The following is a 19512-nucleotide window of genomic DNA, read 5'->3' as shown; positions in this document are numbered from 1 at the left end:
GAAATGAGGGTGGGGGTGCACAGGCTCTGGATCTGTCCCCAGGCCTCCCCGGTGTCCCCAGACCTGCCCGCGGGGGACACGGGCCAGTGGGGGTGCCACTGGGGTCTCCATCCATATGTCCGTCCCCAGGGGGGTCCTTGTCCCCGGAGCGCCACAGGTCCCGGTAACGGGGCCTTTGCCGGAAGTCCCGCCGTGTCCAGACCGCGTCCCCTGTCGCCATGGCAACCGCCCGCCGCGCCGGAAGTGGCGAGGCGTAGGCCGGAAGCGGCGGCCGGGGCGGAAGCGATGGCCGCGGTGGCGGCTGGGGACGGCGCCGGGGGCAGCCCCGAGGCCCCCGCCGGCGGCACCGGGGGCGGCGGGTGGCGGCGTCCTCACGGGCCGCTCCAGCGCTACTACGGCCCGTCCGCGACAGAGGCGGCTGAGGCGGCCCCGGACCCCACCGACATCAACGGGCCCCACTTCGACCCGGAGGTGTTCATGACCAAGGTGACCTTTGACCCTCGTAAACTTTGAGCCCCCAACCCTCCCGGACTCGGGGACCCCCCCCCCCCCCGATGAACTCCCCCAGCGTCCTGAGGGCATCCCAAAAAGATCTTCTATGGGGACCCTATGGATCTGCTTCCATAGGGACCCTGTAGGACACTGTATGACTCCCTATAAAAATGGTACTGGGGTGCTCTGGAGCAGCAAGGGGGGGTCTAGGGGCAATCAGAACTACGGGGCGGGGGGGCTCCTGGGGGGCAGCTGGGGATCTCAGGAGGGCTCTGCAGGGAAGTTGAGGACCTCAGGGTGGCAATTCAGGGGCTCTCAGGGGTAAATGGGGGGATTGCAGAGGAAACAGCAGGGTGTGGGGCAGTTGTGCAGCTGTTGCCCCCCACCCCCAGGTGCGCAGTGAGTGTCCCCTGGGGCAGCTCCTGGCCCGGGAGGCTGCACTGGGGCGGGAGATCCGCGCCCTGGACAGCGACATGCAGACCCTGCTCTACGAGAACTACAACAAGTTCATTTCTGCCACTGGTAAGAGGCTCACTCTGGAGCCTGCTGAGGACAGTGCTGGGATGTTGGGGTCTGGGGGTGTTCTCTCTGGAGCCTGCTGCTGGCAGCACTGGGAAATGAGGATCAGGGGGCATTCACTCTGCTGGCAGCCACCCCCGGTACCCAGCCTACTCCAGGGGGCGACAGCTGGGGTACGTTCATCCCAGAGGGTCTGGGGGCGGGCAGGCAGCCAAGGGACCCAGCACTTGTCTCCTTCCCCCCATCCCAGACACCATCCGGAAGATGAAGGTGGATTTCCGGCACATGGAAGCGGAGATGGACGACCTGGCGGCCAACATGGCAGCCATCAGCGCCTCAAGCGCCCGCGTCAGCGCCGCGCTACAGGACCGGCACCGCCGCGGCGCCCAGCTGGCTGGTACGGGGCTGGGGGGCAGGTGGCCCCCGGGGGGTGGGCCTGGCCCTCCTGGCCCCATCTCCCCGAGCCCCATGTCTCCCCAGGGGTGCAGGCGCTGCTGCGGAAGCTGCAGGCACTGGTAGAGGTACCGGGGCGGCTGCGGCTCTGGGCGGGCACGGAGCCGGCGCGGGCCCTGCGCTGCTACAGCCGTGCCCGCGCCGTGCTCCGGCACTACCGGCACCTGCCCTCCTTCCGTGCCATCGAGGACGAGAGTCACGCCATCATGGCAGAGCTGGCCCAGCGCCTCCGCACACGCCTCCGGTACGTCCGCTTGGGAGCCTGCTGAGGCTGGGAATGGGAGTCTTGGGGTGTTCACTCTGAGCCTACTGATGGCAGCCCTGGGAAGTGGAGCCTCCTGGTGGTCTTTAGGGAGTCCCTTATTAACCTCTGTTGCTGTTGGAACTTCCTGGTGCTGTTATTTCCCCTTTTGTTTTTTGACCAACTCCTGTTCACTCTGGGGCCTAAAAATGATTTTTGTCACTTGTTACCCATTCCCACCCTTAACCCTGGAACCTCCCACACCCACCCGCCCGCCCCAGGGAGGAGACGCTGGACCCCAAGGAACTCACCGAGTGCGTGGAGATGCTGCTGCAGCTGGAGGAGCCTCCCGAGGAGCTGAGCGAGGAGTTCCTGAGCCAGGCGGGCGCACGCCTGGAGGCCGAGCTGGCTGCACTGGAGGCCGAGTTGCCCGCCTCCGACCCCTCTGGTGCTGCCGTCACACCACCGCCCACCTCCGACATCCTGGACTTCGTGGACCGCGGCAGCTCGGCCTTCGTGGGCACGCTGTGCCAGCTGGCTGGCTCATACCGCACGCTCTTCGGAGGGGACGCGGGGCGCCTGGAGCCCTTCGCCGCCGCGCTGGCCACGCGCTACTTCGGGCTGCTGGAGCGGCGGCTGGCGCTGGAGCGCGGCCTGGGCGACACCTCACTGCTGGTGCGAGCACTGGACCGGTTCCACCGCCGGCTGCGGGCGCTGCTGGAGCTGCTGCCCGAAGGCGGCGCTGCCGCCGCTGCGCTGGTGGCTCGCGCTGCCCATGAGCGCGTCGACCGCTACCTGCGTGCCCTGCAGACCTTCTTCCTGGGCTGTCTGGGCGATGTGCGCCAGGCGCTGGCGGCGCCGCGGCCCCCCGGCAAGGAGGGGCCTGGCCTGCCTGACCTGCTGGCCACACTGGCTGCTTCCGTGCTGGGCCAGCTCAAGGCCGTGCTGGCCTACGTGCAGCTCTTCACCGCCAGGGACGTCGCCTTCGCCAGCTTGCCCTACTTCAAGGTGGGGCACTGCAGGGCACGGGGCAATTTGGGGGTGGAACGTGGCAGGCTGGGGGTCACTCAGTGACCAGTTTGGAGCCTGCATGGGGCAGTTTGGGGGGCTTTGTTGGGGTGTGACCGCTCCATCTGTGGCACAGGGGGAGTTCTGTGTGGCAGCAGTACGTGAGGGGCTGGTGGTGGCCTTCGTGCGCTGGCTGTGCCGCACTGCCCGTGGCTTTGCTGATGGCCCCGCTGAGCGGGGGGCCCCCGCCGCCCCCCCAGCCCTGCTGCTGCTCCTCGCCCGCCTCTGCTTGGACTACGAGAACTCCACCATCAGCTACATCCTCACCCTCACTGACGAGCAGTTCCCACCCCAGGTGAGCCCTAGAATAGCCCTAAGGGCACCCTGAATGTCCCCAAAATGTCACAGATTGGCTCCGCACCCCTCTGTGTCCCAGCCCCAGGCACCACTGCACGGGCATCTTCCTTCTGTCTCTGTCCCCAAAAACAGCCCCGAGTAGACCCAGAATGCTCTGATTAGCCCCAGAATAGCCCCTATATGACCTCAAATGGCCCTTCTGTGGCCCTGTGTCCACCCAGGGGATGGTGGTGGGGACAGTGCCCTGTGGGGGGGTCTTGGGACTTCCCTCTGTCTTATGTATCCCCATATATTCCCAAGCGACCCCAGGACATCCCCAAGTCCCTCTCTGTGCCCTGCCATCACCTGTTTCCATCCAGGAGGTGACTGTGGGGATGGCACTGCCTGTGGAGACAGGAGGGTCCTGACCTGTGCGGTATCTCCCAAATATCTCGCTCAGGATGTCCACAGGGGGGTTCTCCGTGTCCCCGAGTGCCCTCAGTGCCCCACAAACACAAAAGGGGCAGTGATGCTGAGCAGCACATGGGGCTGGCAGCGACCCTGTGCCCGGTGCTGTGAGGGGAGGAGCAGGGACTGTTCCTACCTGTTGCTGTGCCCGCAGGACTCTGGCCCGGCGGTGACGCCGGGGCCGGCGCTGTGTGCGGAGGCACGGGCAGCAGCACAGCGGCTGCTGGACCACTACGTGCAGGTGCAGGGCGCGGCCGTGGCGCAGATGCTGCGCAAGAGTGTCGAGACGCGCGACTGGCTGGGCACCGTCGAGCCCCGCAATGTCCGTGCAGTTATGAAGCGCGTGGTGGAAGACATCACCGCCATCGATGTCCAGGTCAGCCCCTGGAGGGGGCCCTGTGGTCCCCATGAGGTCCTTGAGGGCTTTGGGAAGGTCCCTTTGGTGGGAAGTTGCCAGCAGCTTCTAGATGTCCCAAAGGGTCTGGGTAGGGGAGGCTGAGGTCCCTGAAGCATCCAGAGGGTTTGTCCAAGGTCTTGGTGTGGTCCTTGAGGACTTTGGGGATCGTCACAGAGGGTTTGAAGGATGCTAGGTGGTTTGGGGGGATCCTAGCAGGAGGTTTTGAATGCTGATGCTGTGGTGCCACACACAGGTGGGGCAGCTCTTCGAGGAGGGGGTGCGGCGGGCACAGAGCAGCGATTCCAGCCGACGTGCCTTCTCCGTCTACAGCAGCTCACGGGCACCAGGCCGCTACGCCCCGAGCTACACCCCCAGGTCAGCCCCGGCACCCCTGTGCCACCCCCTGCAGTACCCATTGCATCTTCCCTGGCACCCACTTCACAGCCCCAGACTGTCCTAATATCCACCTGACAGCCCCATGTTCCCCTCCAACTCTCCCAGTATCCCCTGGTGATCCCTGTATCCCTTGTGTCCTGGGACCATCCCCACATTCCCTTGCCTTTCTGTCCCCAAACCATCCCTACATTCTCTCACTATCTCTGTGTCCCCTCTGGTCCCTGTTCCCACATCCCAGGCTCTCTTAAGTCCCTGACTGTCTCTGTCTCACTGTCCCTAGTGCCCCCATGGATACCCACCTCCTCAGCAACATCCAGAAGCTTTTCTCAGAGCGCATTGACATTTTCAGCCCTGTCGAGTTCAACAAGGTGAGGCCACCCACATCCTTAAACAGGGGCCCTAAACTGTCCACCTTCCTGCTGTCACATGTCCCTGGTGTCCCCATGACAGAGGTGTTGGGGCCAGGGGGACACCCAGGAGCTGATGACCAGGCCAAGGGTGTTCATGTGCCACATGTCCCCAGGCTCAGGAGTTCCCGGGGAATGTCAGGCAGGCCAAGGGTCCCCACGCACCCCTGTGGATGCCACTCCATTGCCCGCTGTGCCCACACAGGTGTCGGTGCTGACGGGGATCATCAAGATCAGCCTGAAGACACTGCTGGAGTGCGTGCGGCTGCGCACCCTGGGGCGCTTCGGGCTGCAGCAGGTGCAGGTGGACGGGCACTACCTGCAGCTCTACCTGTGGCGCTTCGCCTCCGACGAGCGCGTGGTGCAGGGGCTGCTGGATGAGGTGGCTGCCAGCGCTGCCCACCGCTGCCTGGACCCCGTGCCCATGGAGCACAGCGTCGTGGAGCTCATCTGCGAGCGTGGGTAGCATGCGGGGACGAGGGACGGGGACCTGCCATACCTGTGTCACCGTGAGGGATGCATCCTGCATCTTGCTACATCTCTGGGGACAGACCTGTATCCTGGGAATCCCCACATGTGCTATCTCCTTCCCAGTGTAGCAGCACACAAGGACATCTCATGCCCCTGCACATGGCAACATGAAGAGATAATCCCTATCCCCACACCAGGTCACCCTGTGTCATCAAACCACACTCCTATTGCCTCCCCACCCTAGTGACACCTTCAGTGGGTGCTGACACCCACAGCCCCTGTGACACAGTGTCATCCCCTCACCTTAGTGACATCCCCTTGTGCCCTTTATCACTAAATAAATGATGTGTGAGCTGAGTGTTGTGTCCTTGTTTGTGCCTGGGGGATGGGATCTGACCATGCACGTGGGGGTCCCACCTCTAGCCAGGGTGACAGCTCAGGAGCAGGGCCTGGACACTGATGACCCACAGCCATGAGGGCCCCAAACCTTAAAACTCAGGGACCAAAACCCTCTGTGGTTGCTACAAAGTGCTGGGGAACACCCAGGGACATGGATTTTCCACCAGAGTTGGGAAGGTCTTCCCTAAGAGGACATTTCCTGCCTCAAGGAACCAGCACAAAGAGCAACCCAAAGGGACAGACCTCAAACCCTCCATTTCTCAAAAAAAGCTGCAAGGAGCCCAGAGCTGGAAATTGAAGCCACTTTATCCAACAGCATTTGGCCAGGTCAGCAGCTTTTGGACAAGAAATTGTGGTCGCGCAGATACAGACCTGGATCCACAGAGCAGCCATGGAAGCACAAACACCTCATGGATACAGACTATGATAGCCAGACCTGGATTTACAGGGCAGCCCCCGAAGCACAGACACCCCAGACACAGACACCAACATATTTACATATAAAACCCCCCCATCGTTTTGAGCACATTCGCTGCCAAACAGAGCACTGGATACAGACACACAGATGGGCACGTGGACAGGGTGAGGGCCCCTCACACAGGGCACAGTCCTGATGCGGGTTTTACAGGGAATGGGAATGCTGAGCTGGAATTTTCGTTTGGGTTGGCCAGAGTCCATTTGACAGGGACTGACTGAACAGGAAGTGCTAAACAGGCCAAGGGACACAACCAGCTGATGCTGAACCACAGCCAAGGGATTAGGGTTAAACACATCCCCTCAATCCCATCTGGCCACAGAGGTGGAATTTCAGTGAGAAACAAAACTCTGCCAGAACCTTTGCACAGTTTCTCCTAAAGAGGCCCAGAGAACTTGGGGGTCCTTGGGGACACGGTCACACCTGCAGTCATGTCTCTCCACAGCTGATGGAAGGTGAGATCCTCAGTGTGTTCCAGCTCAAGCTGTGCCAATGTCAGCCTCGCCCTGGCTGATGGACACAACCACACAGGTGGGAAAGGGAGCGACGAATCCTTTTGGAATTGCAGGAGATGAAGAGCAACACCTGGGAACACCTTCCCGAGAAGAGCAGTGGAGCAGGCCGGATGTGCCCAGGTGTGTGCAATGGTCCCTGACTGTCACTGGCCTCGAGGCCAGTACAGAAGTACAACTGCTGGTAGGTATTGCCAGGCCTGCTCGGCAGAGACGGGGGATCCCACATCTTCAGGTGATGTCCATCACCCACTAAAGGTCCAAGTCCGTGCCAGCTCTAAGCTGAGGGTAAGAGAGGCAATTCCCTGGGCAGCACTTTGTGGCTTGGCCTGACAGAAACCAGCCACGCCAACCGAGGAGCAGGAACCCGAGAAGAGTTGCCATTTATTACACACTAAAACCTAAATATTTCAAGTGAAGAGTGACTCCTTCCTCACCTGAAGACAGGAAATCATACCTGCTGCACACCTGCACTCACCTCAGGGTTTCTTGAGGCCACAGGGCAGCCCAAGGCCCGGCTTGGCCCCCACGGTGGGCGGTGAGTGCCACACGGCCGAGCTGGTGCGCTTGAAGTAGCGGGGCTTGCTCTTGTAGAAGATGTCCTCCAGCTTGGGGCTGGCGATGGCCCCAAACAGCGCATCCACATCAGGGGGGTTGTAGTACTGTCGGATCACAGCCTGGCTGAGCTGATTCCCTGCGGGAACAGATGGGGTTCGTGTTAACGTTGTTAATTGGGATTGCCATGTGGGCTGCTGCCTGCGGTCTGTCCCCTCTTTGCTTGTCTCTCACCACTCCAAGGCATCCTTACTAGAGTATTTGTCACTCAACAAGTTGTGACAAGATCCCCAAGAGCTGGAGAAGCCCCTGACTCTGCATTCCACATAGAATCATGGGACAGCTGGGGTTGGAACAGACTTTAAAGCTCATCCAGTTCCAATCCATCGCTGTGGGCAGGGACACCTTCCGCTAAACCTGGTTGCACCGAGCCCCACCCAACGTGGCCTTGGAGACGGAAGTACTCACTTCATGGTGGGGTAGTTGTAACTAACCCAGGTAGGAGGGGCTGAGCAAAACCCAACACCAGGTTCCACAGCCTGCTGAGGCAGATCTGCCACAGGGGTGCTGGGGCTTCCAGACAGACATCCCCCCACACGTACCTGTGGCCCAGGCAGGGACAGGCTTGCGCGGCTCGCTCTCATCATCCGTTGAGTCGTCGCTGTTCAGATCCATCCCATAATCGTTTGAGCTTGTGATGGGGGGCTTGGGTTCTTTCCTGCTCTGTGGAGTCATCTGGTATGAATTGCAGACAGGGGAATTCTGGAAAGCAAACACATTCCACAGGTATTGGATGTAGCAGCACTGCTATGCTCTGAGATACACTGGGACTGGCTGGTCCCCAACCTCCTGCTCTGTCACCTCATGGCAAAGCCTGAGCCTGGCAGCTCTTCAGTTTGCACCTAAGAGCTTGACCCAAGTAATGACCCAATTATAGCTGTGCATGGCTTTCTCCTATTTAATTATGCTGATTAATTGACAAAAGCATGCAGCAATAGATGGATCTAACAGACTTAATAGAGCAGCAGCTCCACTCAGGTCAAGCAAAAGTTAAATGGAAGTCTTATGTCACTGGAGCAGTCATGTGCACTGAACACTCTGCAACCTGTCTTCTGGGCTTGATTAATGGATATAAAACTGATAACTGATGTGCAGAGATCGTGACCACCAGGTCAGCCAAAACGAGCTCACACTGATGGGAGCAGCAGTGCCGGGAAGTGCAAGGAGGTGGGGGGGGGAGAAAACCTACAGCTGCTAATTTCAGTTATTTTCAACTGAAAATTGTCAGTTGAAATTCAGTTTTCAACCTTGAAACTCTGGGCAGAGTTGGACACAGTTGTTCTTCTCCACCAGAGAAGACTGGCTTTGTGTCCAGTGACATTAACTCCCACCCCCTGGTTCTGCACTTTAAGATACAAAGCTTTGCAAGCAGACGGAGACCCACGTTGAGTGTTGAGGGAGAGAAAGTGCACGGCATGTTTCTCCCATGCCAAACCCACACGGTTACACAGGCTCTGCTGCCACCTTGTGGCGGTTCCCAAAATGGACCCTAAATAAAACTCAGCATCTTTTCTGCTCCTGCGGTCCTTCCAGTATTTAAGAGGAGTCCAGACGGCTCCACTAGCTGCTGCCTTACCCACAGCTAGAAACCCTGGCCAATCCCTCCTGCTTCTCTTCCCTCTGTCATTGAAATATTCACAGAGTCAACCCCAGATAACCAGGATTTACAGAATTCCTGTGTTATTGGAAAGGCAGATAAAAACAGAGGGTGGAATTGCCCAAGGCAGGAGCAGGTGCTGGGACTGAAGTCCTCTGCTGTCAACACTAAGGACACATCCCCAGAAATTACCTCCTTATTCTCCAGGAGTGGCGCTCGGGCATTGTCTTTGCCCTTTTGTTCCTCTGACAGTTTCTTCTGCTCTTCCTCCTGCCTCTTCCTCTCTGCCAGCATCTGCTGCTCCCGCTGCCAAGTCACACCCACGGAATTACCCTTAGGGATTACACTGCCAACCCAGGCACCCACCTTTGTGACAGGCAAAATAACTAAGAACCCAATTGCAGCTCCATTCCTCATGCAGCTGAGGAGCACTTGGGACATAGTGCAGTTCCCTCAGAGAGGTACAAACCCATAGACACCCATGTCAGAGCATCAGCTGCCTTCCCCTGACAAAGCCAGGGCCCCCACCTTGGAAAACTTATTGCTGGTTTCAGGCTGTAAAAGCCAGAAAACAGCTGACAATCTGCAGGAGAAGTCTGTGCTACTGATCTTGGCCTCTTTCTAGACTATTAAACAATATTTTTAGAGGCCAAGTCCCCCCACTGCACCGTAACTATCCCAAACAGGTCAAACTTCCAGCTCAGAAGTGCCACAAGTGGCTCCTCAGGGCTCCCCCCAGAGTCCCAGCTGAGCAGGTCTGCTGAGGTCAGCCACATGGCTCTCCCCCTCCCCAAAACCGAGCACTTACCTCTTTCTTCTCCATCTCCTTGCGGAGCCGCTCCTTAGCTGCCTGCACTTCCTTCTGCTGGCGGGCGGCCCTCTCCTGCTGTTCCCGGAGCCTGAGAACCACAGCACAGGCCCTCAACTCCCAGAACAACACCAGGGACCCTCCTGGCTGACTGAAGCAACCCCCCCACCCTCACAGCTATTCAGACACCCTCCACCATACTCCCAGCTGTTCAGACACCCTCCACCACACTCCTGATATCCCTGAGCCTGGAATTCCTCCTTGGCAGCTCAGCAACAATGACGGTCCAGAGTTGTGCTGTCACCTCAGAGCGGCTCCTCACTGCTCCAGCCTTCCACTCCTGCCCTCTGTTCCAGCTGCGTTTCAATCCCAGCACAGAATTTGGTATATAAATAGGTAATTTTGCCTTACTTTTCTGCCTGGATCCGCTCCTGCTCCCTCTTCCTCTCCAGCTCTCTCTCTGCAGCCAGCTGTCTCTCCCGCTCCTGCTCTGCCTGCCTCTGCTCAGCGATCTTCCGGGCACGCTCCTGCTCCTCTTCCTTCCTCTTCTGCATCAGCTCCCTGTGCCGTCGTTCCTCCTCCTCCTCCTATCAGCCCAGGCAGGCAGTTACTCACCTGACAGTAGCAGGCTCTGGGAGAGAGCACCAGGAACCCCTCATTTGGCCCAAATCCCCATCACTACACAGCAGGGAAACATCTCGGGGGTAAATTCCCAGTGCTCAAGGCAGGTGGGTCCCCCTCTCCAGTTCTGCCTGTGGGACAAGACAGGCCCCACACACCTGCTGCAGAGCTTTTTGTCTCCTGGCCTCCTCCTCTTGCCTGCGCCGGGCCTCCGCCTCCTCCATCTTCCTGGCAGCCACTCTCTTCTTGATCTTCTCCTCTGCCAGCCTTTCTTCCTTCACCTGGAGCACACACAGACACAGATCTCAGGTGGGACAGCGCTGCAGGACATCTCACACACTCCCACCCTCTCATGGGCAAACCCTCCCTCCTCTGCACCCAGGAGCCAAAGGGGCCTGTGCTCTGTTTTTAAAAGGTCACATTTAGGGCAACAACCTTGTTCTACATCCCCCGGGGAAGAGTTGACCCCACACTAGTATTTACACTTCCAGTCCCACAAAGCCACTGGAATGTATCCTCAGAGCAGTGCAATCAGAGAGGCAGCTGGGGGTAATTAAAGCAGACAAATGACCACTATGTCCAGTGCACAAATTGCCTGGAAGTCTGGGATGGGAGGAAGGCTCCGGAGGAAGGATGTTTGCTTTCCCCCCTACAGCTATTACTCACTTGGGAGTAGCAGCAGACAAAGCCTCAGGGCCATTAGGCCGTCTTTATCCACTGCAAGTCCTTCCTTCTCCCATCTACCAGAGCACTAACAAAGCCCATTTAGATTCATCATTCTGGAAAAACAGGGGTTCAGCTGCCTTTTGCTGTAGCTAGAGAAAGGCAGTCCCTCAGGATCACCAAGGCTCTGGACAGTTCTTTATCCAACTGTTCTCTCATTCAACCTGTATAATCCAAGCAGCCTCCATCTCCATTTTTGGAAAAGCACACCTGTGTGGCACCAGCTGCCCCGAGGAGCTCTGTGTGAGCCGTACCTTCTCAGTCTTCTCGTCGAACAGTGCTATCTTCTGCTCGATCTTCCTCTTCCTCGCCTTCTCCATCTCCTCCACCCGCTCCCGGGCCTGCAGCACCTTGCGCAGCCGCTCCTCGCGCTTCCTGAGGACACAGCCCAGCTCACCGTGCTGCTGAGCTCCTTGCAGCTCAGCACAAGGCCAAAGCACACAGCAGGAAACTCAACAGCCCAAACTCCACAGTGATTTAAGCACCAGCCATGTTTAAGCTCCGTCAGAGAGGGAGGACTCAAGAAAAGAAGCCGCAGCAGCTGGCAAGGGCAAGTCATGTTTTGTATCAGCATTCTAGAGAATTCTGAGGACACTGCTCATGCCCAAGGGAATTACTGCTGCTTGCATGGGCTCTGCAAGGTAAAACACCTGGACACAGGTACCTACAGCAGCATGACCACATCTACTCACAGCTTTGCCTCCTCGAGTCGCCGTTTCTTCTCCTCCTCCAGTCTTTGCCTTCTCAGCTGCTCAGCTTCTTGCTTCTTCCGCAGAGTCTCCAGCTTCTGCCTCTCCTTTTCCTGAGGGGAATTGAAATGTGATTATACCCACCTGCCAAGGAGCTCCTTTGCACTTCACTCACTCAGGGGAAGGGCACAGAGGTGACAGCAGGGAGCTGCAGGCAGGGTGGTGACAGCCCTGGAGCAGAGCTCAGGCGGTGATCCGGTCATGAATGGATATACACAAGGAAAACAAGGCAGCGGCGAGAATGCTGGGGAACAAGAGGAGAAGCTGGGACACTGAGACAGAAGCATCATCTCTGGAAGCCCAGGCAGCATCTCCAGGGATTGCAGGCAGCCAGCCCCGTGCTTTCTCTTGGTGCAAAGGACCCACAAAGCAGTGCCAATGTCTGGCACTGATCCCGCTTCCTGCGGCGAGCACAGGGACAGATGGTGCTCCAGGAAACACCTCAGGCTCCTGTTGGCGCCTTTGCCTCCCACAAAGCTCTATCTGGTGGTGAACCACCACCACTCTGAGAGCTCCCATCTTGCTCCAAAGCACAGCCAGCCAGAAATGGGAGCCAACCAGAAATGAGAGCTTTTCTCCTCATTTTCCTGACCCCGCCTAGACGCACTGTCAGCCAGGGTGGGGGGATCCAGCCACCATTACAGCCACAGCAAATGGATTAACATCAATTCACTCCGTGCCAAAGCAGGCCTGGTCTCAGCACCAAACTACGGATCAGCACTGGGAATATCCAAGGGATTCCCTTACGCTGGGTTCTGTATTGTAAAAGCTTGGTGCTGTCAGCATCCAAACTGGTTAATATAAAACCAACAATCACGTCTTATTGCTCTGCTGCTATTTAGTTATGTTTAGCTCCCACACGGAAAAAGTCCCAAGGGGAAGCTGCCTGCGCTGGAATGAAACCTAAAATATAACATTCCATGAACTGACAGCAGCAGAGGAAGCACTCCCTAGCCACAAGACTCTTTTCTCATCGTATTAACTCCTTTGTGGGACTGATACCAACATCATCCTCTGCTGTTAGGCTGCTCAGTGCAGCAACAGCAATTCCTGCATCCTGCTCTCCTCTCCCTTCCTCCCAACTCTCCTGCAAGGGGAAACCAGCCCCAGAGGTCCCTACCTTGCTGGGGAGTTACTGGGTGCCAGTAGAGCACTCTCTGCTTCCACCACGGCTCTGGGTGCATCCAGGAAGCTACGCCCTTGTCTAGAACCAGCTCTCAAATCCCACCCTCCCAAACTGCTCCTGCCTGGCTTACAGGGGCTTGGAAACCTCCCTGGGGGTACTGCAGAAGCACTAGCCAGCCGAAGTGTGCTGCTGGTCCGTGACCCATCAGTGATATTGATGCCTCTGGATTTGGACACCTGTCTGACTGGTCCCACATCCAGGGCAGCCTCATGTTTCCTCCTGCTTCAAAGGTTTGGAAGACCTCAGAAGCTTGGATTTAAGAGGCATTTGCTCAATCTCTCTCATGAGACAAGTCCTAGCAAGGAGACCTGGGATGGGCAGGCTTCACACCTCAACATTCACAATTCCCTTGATTTTTGGTTCCCAGTTTTCATCTCTGACTGTCACTTGCCATTACCACAAGGGAACGCTGCAGGAATAAAGCTTATAGTCCAAACTGGGATTCTTTAAGAAGCTGACTAACCCAGATCTTACTTAAATGCAAACAGACAGCTTCAGGTTACTGCTTAGTTCCCAACGGGTTGCAATTTCCTTTGAGTCTGTGCTTTAGATTAGGCATTAATCAAACCATCATCTACTGGCTTAGAGAGCAGAATTTCCTCTTACCTTGGGATCAGCCTGGAGAGGGGTGTTATACCTGATGAAGGATTTGATGACTCCATTCCTCCCCACAGAGCTGGGTGTCATGAGGAGCTGGTTTTTCTGCACAGTGTGAAGGAACGTTTTGAACGGGCGCACGACCTGAGGGAGGAACACCGAAGTCTGAGCAGGAGTGAGTAACTAAGGGTCTTGGGGAGGTACTCCAGGGTTGCAAGGGCCTTACCTTGCTGGCTGGGAAGACAGGAGATAGGGTCTTCTTCCTGGGAGGAGACAGCCCTCCCTCCTCTGCCTGCTGGTAGTCATAGCGCTCATCCACGGCTCTCTTGTAGCTCGGCTTCCTCCTGCGGGACAGCATAGTCCATCACACCTGGAAAATCCTCCTCATGTCTCAAAGTCATGGGTGGAGAGGGCCATAAACTATCCCAGCTTAAAAGAGATTCCACTGTGGTAAGGCCCTGGCACAGGTTGCCCAGAGAAGCTGTGGCTGCCCCATCCCTGGAAGTGTCCAAGGCCAAGGCTGGGCTAGTGGAAGGTGTCCCTGTCCATGGCAGGGGGTGAGACTGGATGGGCTTTAAGGTCCCTTCTAAGACTGTGCATGCACAGGCAGTTAGCCAGTAAAAAATCCCTAATGCAATAGAAGATGGAAATTAAATCACAGAGAATCACAGAGGCAGGAATAACTTATTTGCAGAAGTTTCATGGTCACGAACACTGAGGCCAGAAAACAACATTCCAGCATTTAACTGACTCTGAACTGGACCAGAGTCATTTGAGGCACTTCCAGCCAGTGACCCTACAGACATACCTGGCACTCTGTGGTGGATCCAGAGTCTCCCCACTCTTATTCAATTTCTTTTCTGAAAGAGAACAGTTACACAGTGAGTTCTAGCAGGCAAAATTCACCTCTGACCTAGGTTTGATAGCAGGGAATGGATGTAGCAGCTCACTGAACAACAAAACCACCTGCTGTGAGCTGGGCGTGGCAGGACCTGGCTCACACAGCCACCATTCACAACTGGAAATTCCAAGGAAAGCAGAGCTGCCCTGCAGCTCACACCAGCACTGCTGTGCTCTGCACAGCTTCAGCAATGGGGCTTAACCAGGCCTCCCACAACCCTCATTACACTCATCTCCGTGTGCTTTCCAGGGTGGAAATAACTCCAGCACAGAGTTCCCTCACTGCTAATCGTCTGAAGTAAATTCTCACTCGTCAAACAATTATTAGTCTTTCAAACTGAGCTCTCAAATTGACCAGCAAAGTTTCCAGCTTCCCAAAGCAGTAACTTCCCTGAGTCCTGCCCCAAACACCTCTGGAATTACCACTGCTGCTTGGCTCCTGTGGCTGCCCGTGTTTGCTGATGGTGCGGGAGCAAAGGGACATCTGTGGGCTTTGGGAATCCTGTGGGAAAAGCAAAGGGGTTTCAGGACAATTCCACATGGAAACAGTTCAGGACAATTCCACCTTCCTGGTTCAGGCTGTGGGGTGATCCTGACAAGGCCATGCTCAGCAGCATTACCAGGGAACACCAAATCACCTCTTGGCAAAGTCCTGGATGCTGTATCATCAGGATAAGCACGGACATTAACAGAGCATCTGTGCTGCCTAAACTCAACAAACCCATCAACTATTAAGGCCAGAAGCCTTCCAAGCTGTAAGTCTGTGCTGCTGGAGCTCTGGGCAGAGCCAGCATGCCAATTTCCCTGAGCAGTGATGAATGTGGAGCCCAGAGATGGCGGGCAAATGGCTCATTTCCATGATTTATCTGCTTGCTGTGGGATACCCATCGCTGCTCTCTGTCTCTGCACTTACACCAGAGCAGGCTCTCTGCTGGGATAATGGGCTGTGGCTTCTGGAATTGCTCTCTGCCAGCAGCATGAGCATTACCTCCCTCAGCCCATGCTGGCCAGCGAGCAACAGGTTGGGAGGAGAAGAAAACAAGATTTGTGGAGATTATACCCTCCCCAATTGCTTCTGTAGGGCCTCATTCCAAGGGCAGGCCCAGGCTACACCCTGTAGCCCAAGAGATCTTAGACACAGACCTAAGGAACCTGGACTGAGAAGAACCTGACAGAGTCAAGGCATGCATTGACATTTACTCTGGACAAGACACCAATATGATCCCGGGGTTTCTTCCTCAGTGAGGATCATGGAGGGAAAGGTTTTAACCTGCGTAATATTCACAAATTTCTGTGGCTGTCTGTACTAAGAAGTGATGAATTATCTGCAGGACTGACCAAAAGGTCAAAAGGAACTTTAAAAATACAGAAATAACACCAGTGTGCAAAACACGGCACCAGCTGAGCCAAACTTCCCTGAACTATAAGGTTTTCTTACCTCTAGAGATTTGGGACTGAATTTTCACACAATGATTTCTAGCAAAAGGTTAAGAAGGAAGAGCCACATTTTTCCTCCCAGATCCACACAGACACAAATGCTTTTAATCCCTGCTCAGATCTTACCTTGGAGGGGGTGCAGGGTCCAGGAGGAGGCCTGGAGGAAAAAGAAAGGTAAAAGATACTGTGTTTAGTAACACTAAGGAAACTTAAAAGCCACTTGGATTTTACACCAAGAGTGGCAGGGGAAAAGTCCTGCAAGCAGGATAGTAAGGAAAAATAAATAACTAAAAGCATTCTCACCTAGCTTTGACAACAGTTTCTTCCTCCTCTGGAATATCTGCAGAACTGGAGGCTGCAGAAAAGGAAAAAAGCACACCTGAGCTGTGAGTTTTGGGTGCAGGCCAAGGACCTGGTGGGATGGGGGTCACTCCAGGCACTGCAGGGGGATTTGTCCTGCCCCAGGGCAGGGTAGGGCACTGGAGCACACCCAGGTGGCACTGCAGGAACGCTGCTGGCAATTCCGGTGCAGGAAAGCAGCGTTTTCAATTATAGATGAGTTCAGAGAAATATTCCATGAGCTGGAACTAAGGGGGCTGGGCTTGGCGTCATCTGCAGGGCTGTGCCTGGACATCAACAGCAGTTAGAGCCAGTGTTATTTACAATGGCAGCACTGCTTCCCAAGCCAGCATTCCAGCTGGCTCTACCACAGCAAGCTCGGAATCTCTGGCACAACCAGAACCTGCCATGAATAATCACAGAATCCCCCCAACCCCAGACTGGTTTGGGTGGGAAGGGACCTTAAGGGTCATCCAGTTCCACCCCTGCCATGGGCAGGGATACCTTCCAGTAGCTCAGCTCGCTCCAAGCCCTGTCCAACCTGGCCTTGGACACTTCCAGGGATGGGGCAGCCACATTTACTCTGGGCAACTTGTGCCAGGGAAGAATTTCCTCCATATATCCCACCTTGATTTCCCCTGTAAGTTTGAATCCATTTCCCCTTGTCCTGTCACTCCAGTTGCTGATGTAGAGCCCCTCTCCAGCTTGTTTGTATAATACAAAGGAGAGATGACATCCATCTGTTTGCTCTCCTATAGTAACTTAAATGCTTCCATCCCATGGCATGGAAGAATATTTAAATCAGCCAGTCCTTTCCCAAACATGCCTCTATCACCAACTGCAAAAACGTGGGAGACTTTTAACCTGAAGTTGTTTCAAATTCCCCTCCTCAAAGAAGCTCTAAAACCAGCAGCCAGATCCTGTGAAGGACCAGGAATCTGTAAGAATTTTGCGTTCCAGGAAACAGGCAGGGCTTTAGGAGAGCCCATCATCCCCTCTACCCAGAGAAACTGTGGCTGCCTCATCCCTGGGATTGTCCAAGGCAAGGCTGGACAGGGCTTGGAGCAACCTGGTCCAGTAGGTGTCCCTGCCCATGGCAGGAGTTGGAACTGGATGGGCTTTAAGGTCCTTCCAACCCAAACCACCCTGGGATTCCAGAGTTAACAGCTTCTCCCAGCTAATAAGCAATGTTAAACTGAAATAGAGAAATTGAGGCTGTTCTCCCAGGAGATTTACAAGGGTGAATTCACAGTTACCTGGGTTTAAGTGCTCACAGGAGGCTCCAGAAAGCCAGGGAGAACTTCCATGAGGGATTGCAGCTTGTCTAGCCCAGGTCGCTCAGCTGCTACCCCCACACAGAATAACTAGCCCTGGCACCTTGGTTTCCTCAGCAGCAGATAAAGACAAATAGCAGGAGAGATGTGAACCTCCTGTGACACTCAAACTCACCCTCCACAGAGCTGGAGGACAGGGATGTCTGCAGAGCTGTCTTCCTCTTGCTTGCTGCCCTGGTGACAGATTTCTGGACCATACTCTCCCTCTTGCTGGCCAGGGAATATTTCTCTGCCAGGGAGGTTCTGTGGCTCAGGGAGGTTTTCCCCATCAGGCTCCGGCGCACGGAGCGGCGGCTCCTCCGGGAGCCCGTTGGAGTTCCTGGGTTGTCCCTCTGGAGCTGGGAGGGCTCCTTAGCCCGGTCATGTTCCTGAGTGGGGCCATCCCCCTCCTCCTGCCCAACCCTTGTGCTCAGGTTGATGGTGACATTGACTGCCCTTACTGGTTGGAGCTCAAACACAGCCTCACTGGCCTCGGGAGTGGAGGGAACCACCAGCGATTCGGGAACGCCGCGTTCCTCAGGAGAGCCATCCCCTGGGCTCGTGGGCAGCAGCTTTGCCGTGCTCCTCTGAAGGGGCACCGCAGTGCCAGCCTGATCAGCTTCCACCCAGGGGTCCTGCCCCACCGTCTGCAGCGCAGGAGGGGTCTCAAAGACCACCTTAGAGCCCCTGGCAGAGGCTGCGGCCTGGGATCTTGTCATGCGCTGAGGGGAAGAGTTTCCTTTGGCCTCGGCTCTGCTGAGCTCCGGGTTTTCTTTGTTCCGGAGTCGTTGAGAACATTGCACAGGAGGCAATGGTTTGAAGCTGCTCTTCCTCCTCCTGGATAACCTGGGCACAAGAACAGTGTATTAGATGGGAATGGGAGTTGGGAACAGCCCAGTGCTCTTACCGTGCACACAATGGGAGGGGAGCCAAAACACCTGAGATGGGCCCAGGATAGCACCGCTGCACAAGGCAGCAGAAATAGGCAGGAATTAACGGATGTAATTACTTCAAAGTGGAAAAGATAACAAGAGATAGAGACTCAGGGACAGAGAACAGAAGCAGATGAGAAATACAGCACTTTTCACGAGAATTAACATTTTCCAGGGCTTTTCAATCCTGAGGCTGCCAGCACCCCAGACACAGGGTCTGACCGGACCTTTAACACCGGAGGAACTCGCGGGCCGAATGAGGGGGGATCCCCTTGGGACAAAGGAAGGGAAGCCCCCGCAGAGCGAAGAAAGTAGGCGGAGCCTCGGGACACGCTCCAGGTAGGGGATGGTCTCCGCGAACCCTTGGCAGGGCATCTATTCAGCCTCCTCTCTTTCCAGGTCTCTCTGGCTGCCTCTGAGCTCCCCCTCACCGCGGCCCACCCCGAGGGGGGCTCCGCGGCCCCGCTCCCACCGCCCCCTCACCGCTTCCTGGCCGTCTCCTGCCTCTCCTCCGGCAGGACCGACGGCCGCTTCCTCCGCTGCCGGTTCTTCTGCGACGGCGTCTTGGGCATCAGCTCGAGCTCCTCTCTGTAGTCGCTGGAAGGGAAGGGGAGAGCGACGCAGGGTGAGCCGGCACCAACCGGGGCCTAGCGGGGAGCTGGGCTCTGCATATATGTGTGTTTGTAGCGGGGGATACGGGAATTGCCCTTACCTAACAAACATCCTGAACGCTTCCTCGCAGATCTCCTCCAGCCATACCAGGTCGGTGCTGTCCACCTGGCGGAGGAAGCCGGCCAGGCGCCGCCCGCACTCAGCGGGCAGCTGCTGCAGGGAGCGCGCCGCCGCCGCCATGGCCGCCATCACCTCAGAGCCAACGGCCGCGCGCGGGCCCCACCGTTTAAACCCGGCGCGCGCCCCGCCGCCCCAGCCAATCACCGCCCGCCGCCCGCCAGGACCGCCCTCCCCATTGGCTGCCAGGCTACTCCAGGGAAGGGCGCAGCGCCGCTCTGCTCGCCCATCTCTATCTCCGTGGAGGACTGGCTTTAGTAGGCGGGGTGCGAAGGGCGGGGATTTAACGGCTCGGGGGGGTGACGGACAGGCGCCGTAACCAATAAGAGCAG

General features: G+C 56.6%; 2 protein-coding genes across 2 annotated transcripts; one reads left to right on the top strand and one right to left on the bottom strand.

Annotated features, from left to right (window-relative positions):
- Positions 1–285: 285 nt before the first annotated feature.
- On the top strand, positions 286–5545 carry VPS51 (VPS51, GARP complex subunit). The gene is made up of 10 exons (XM_027895458.1): positions 286–486; positions 885–1014; positions 1262–1408; positions 1492–1708; positions 1987–2713; positions 2850–3068; positions 3672–3893; positions 4168–4289; positions 4591–4678; positions 4923–5545. Exons 1-10 carry the CDS (start codon positions 286–288, stop codon positions 5181–5183), a joined length of 2334 nt encoding a protein of 777 aa, XP_027751259.1. The 3' UTR covers positions 5184–5545.
- Positions 5546–6938: 1393 nt separating this feature from the next.
- On the bottom strand, positions 6939–19280 carry INCENP (inner centromere protein). The gene is made up of 17 exons (XM_027895452.1): positions 19104–19280; positions 18875–18988; positions 17596–18305; positions 16111–16162; positions 15934–15964; positions 14794–14872; positions 14279–14330; positions 13697–13814; positions 13480–13614; positions 11631–11740; positions 11193–11313; positions 10374–10496; positions 10006–10181; positions 9595–9685; positions 8979–9092; positions 7732–7891; positions 6939–7268 (listed from the first exon to the last, which is right to left on the bottom strand). The coding sequence occupies exons 1-17, from the start codon at positions 19250–19252 to the stop codon at positions 7054–7056; spliced, it is 2550 nt and encodes an 849-aa protein (XP_027751253.1). The 5' UTR covers positions 19253–19280; the 3' UTR covers positions 6939–7053.
- Between the last annotated feature and the right edge of the window lie 232 nt (positions 19281–19512).

This window comes from Empidonax traillii, unplaced genomic scaffold (genome assembly GCF_003031625.1).
Source record: "Empidonax traillii isolate 1590-97213 ecotype Southwest subspecies unplaced genomic scaffold, ASM303162v1 scaffold461:size861717, whole genome shotgun sequence".
NCBI lineage: Eukaryota > Metazoa > Chordata > Aves > Passeriformes > Tyrannidae > Empidonax > Empidonax traillii.
Note: the sequence above shows the minus strand (reverse complement) of the source record. Positions and strands in the feature narration are given on the sequence as shown.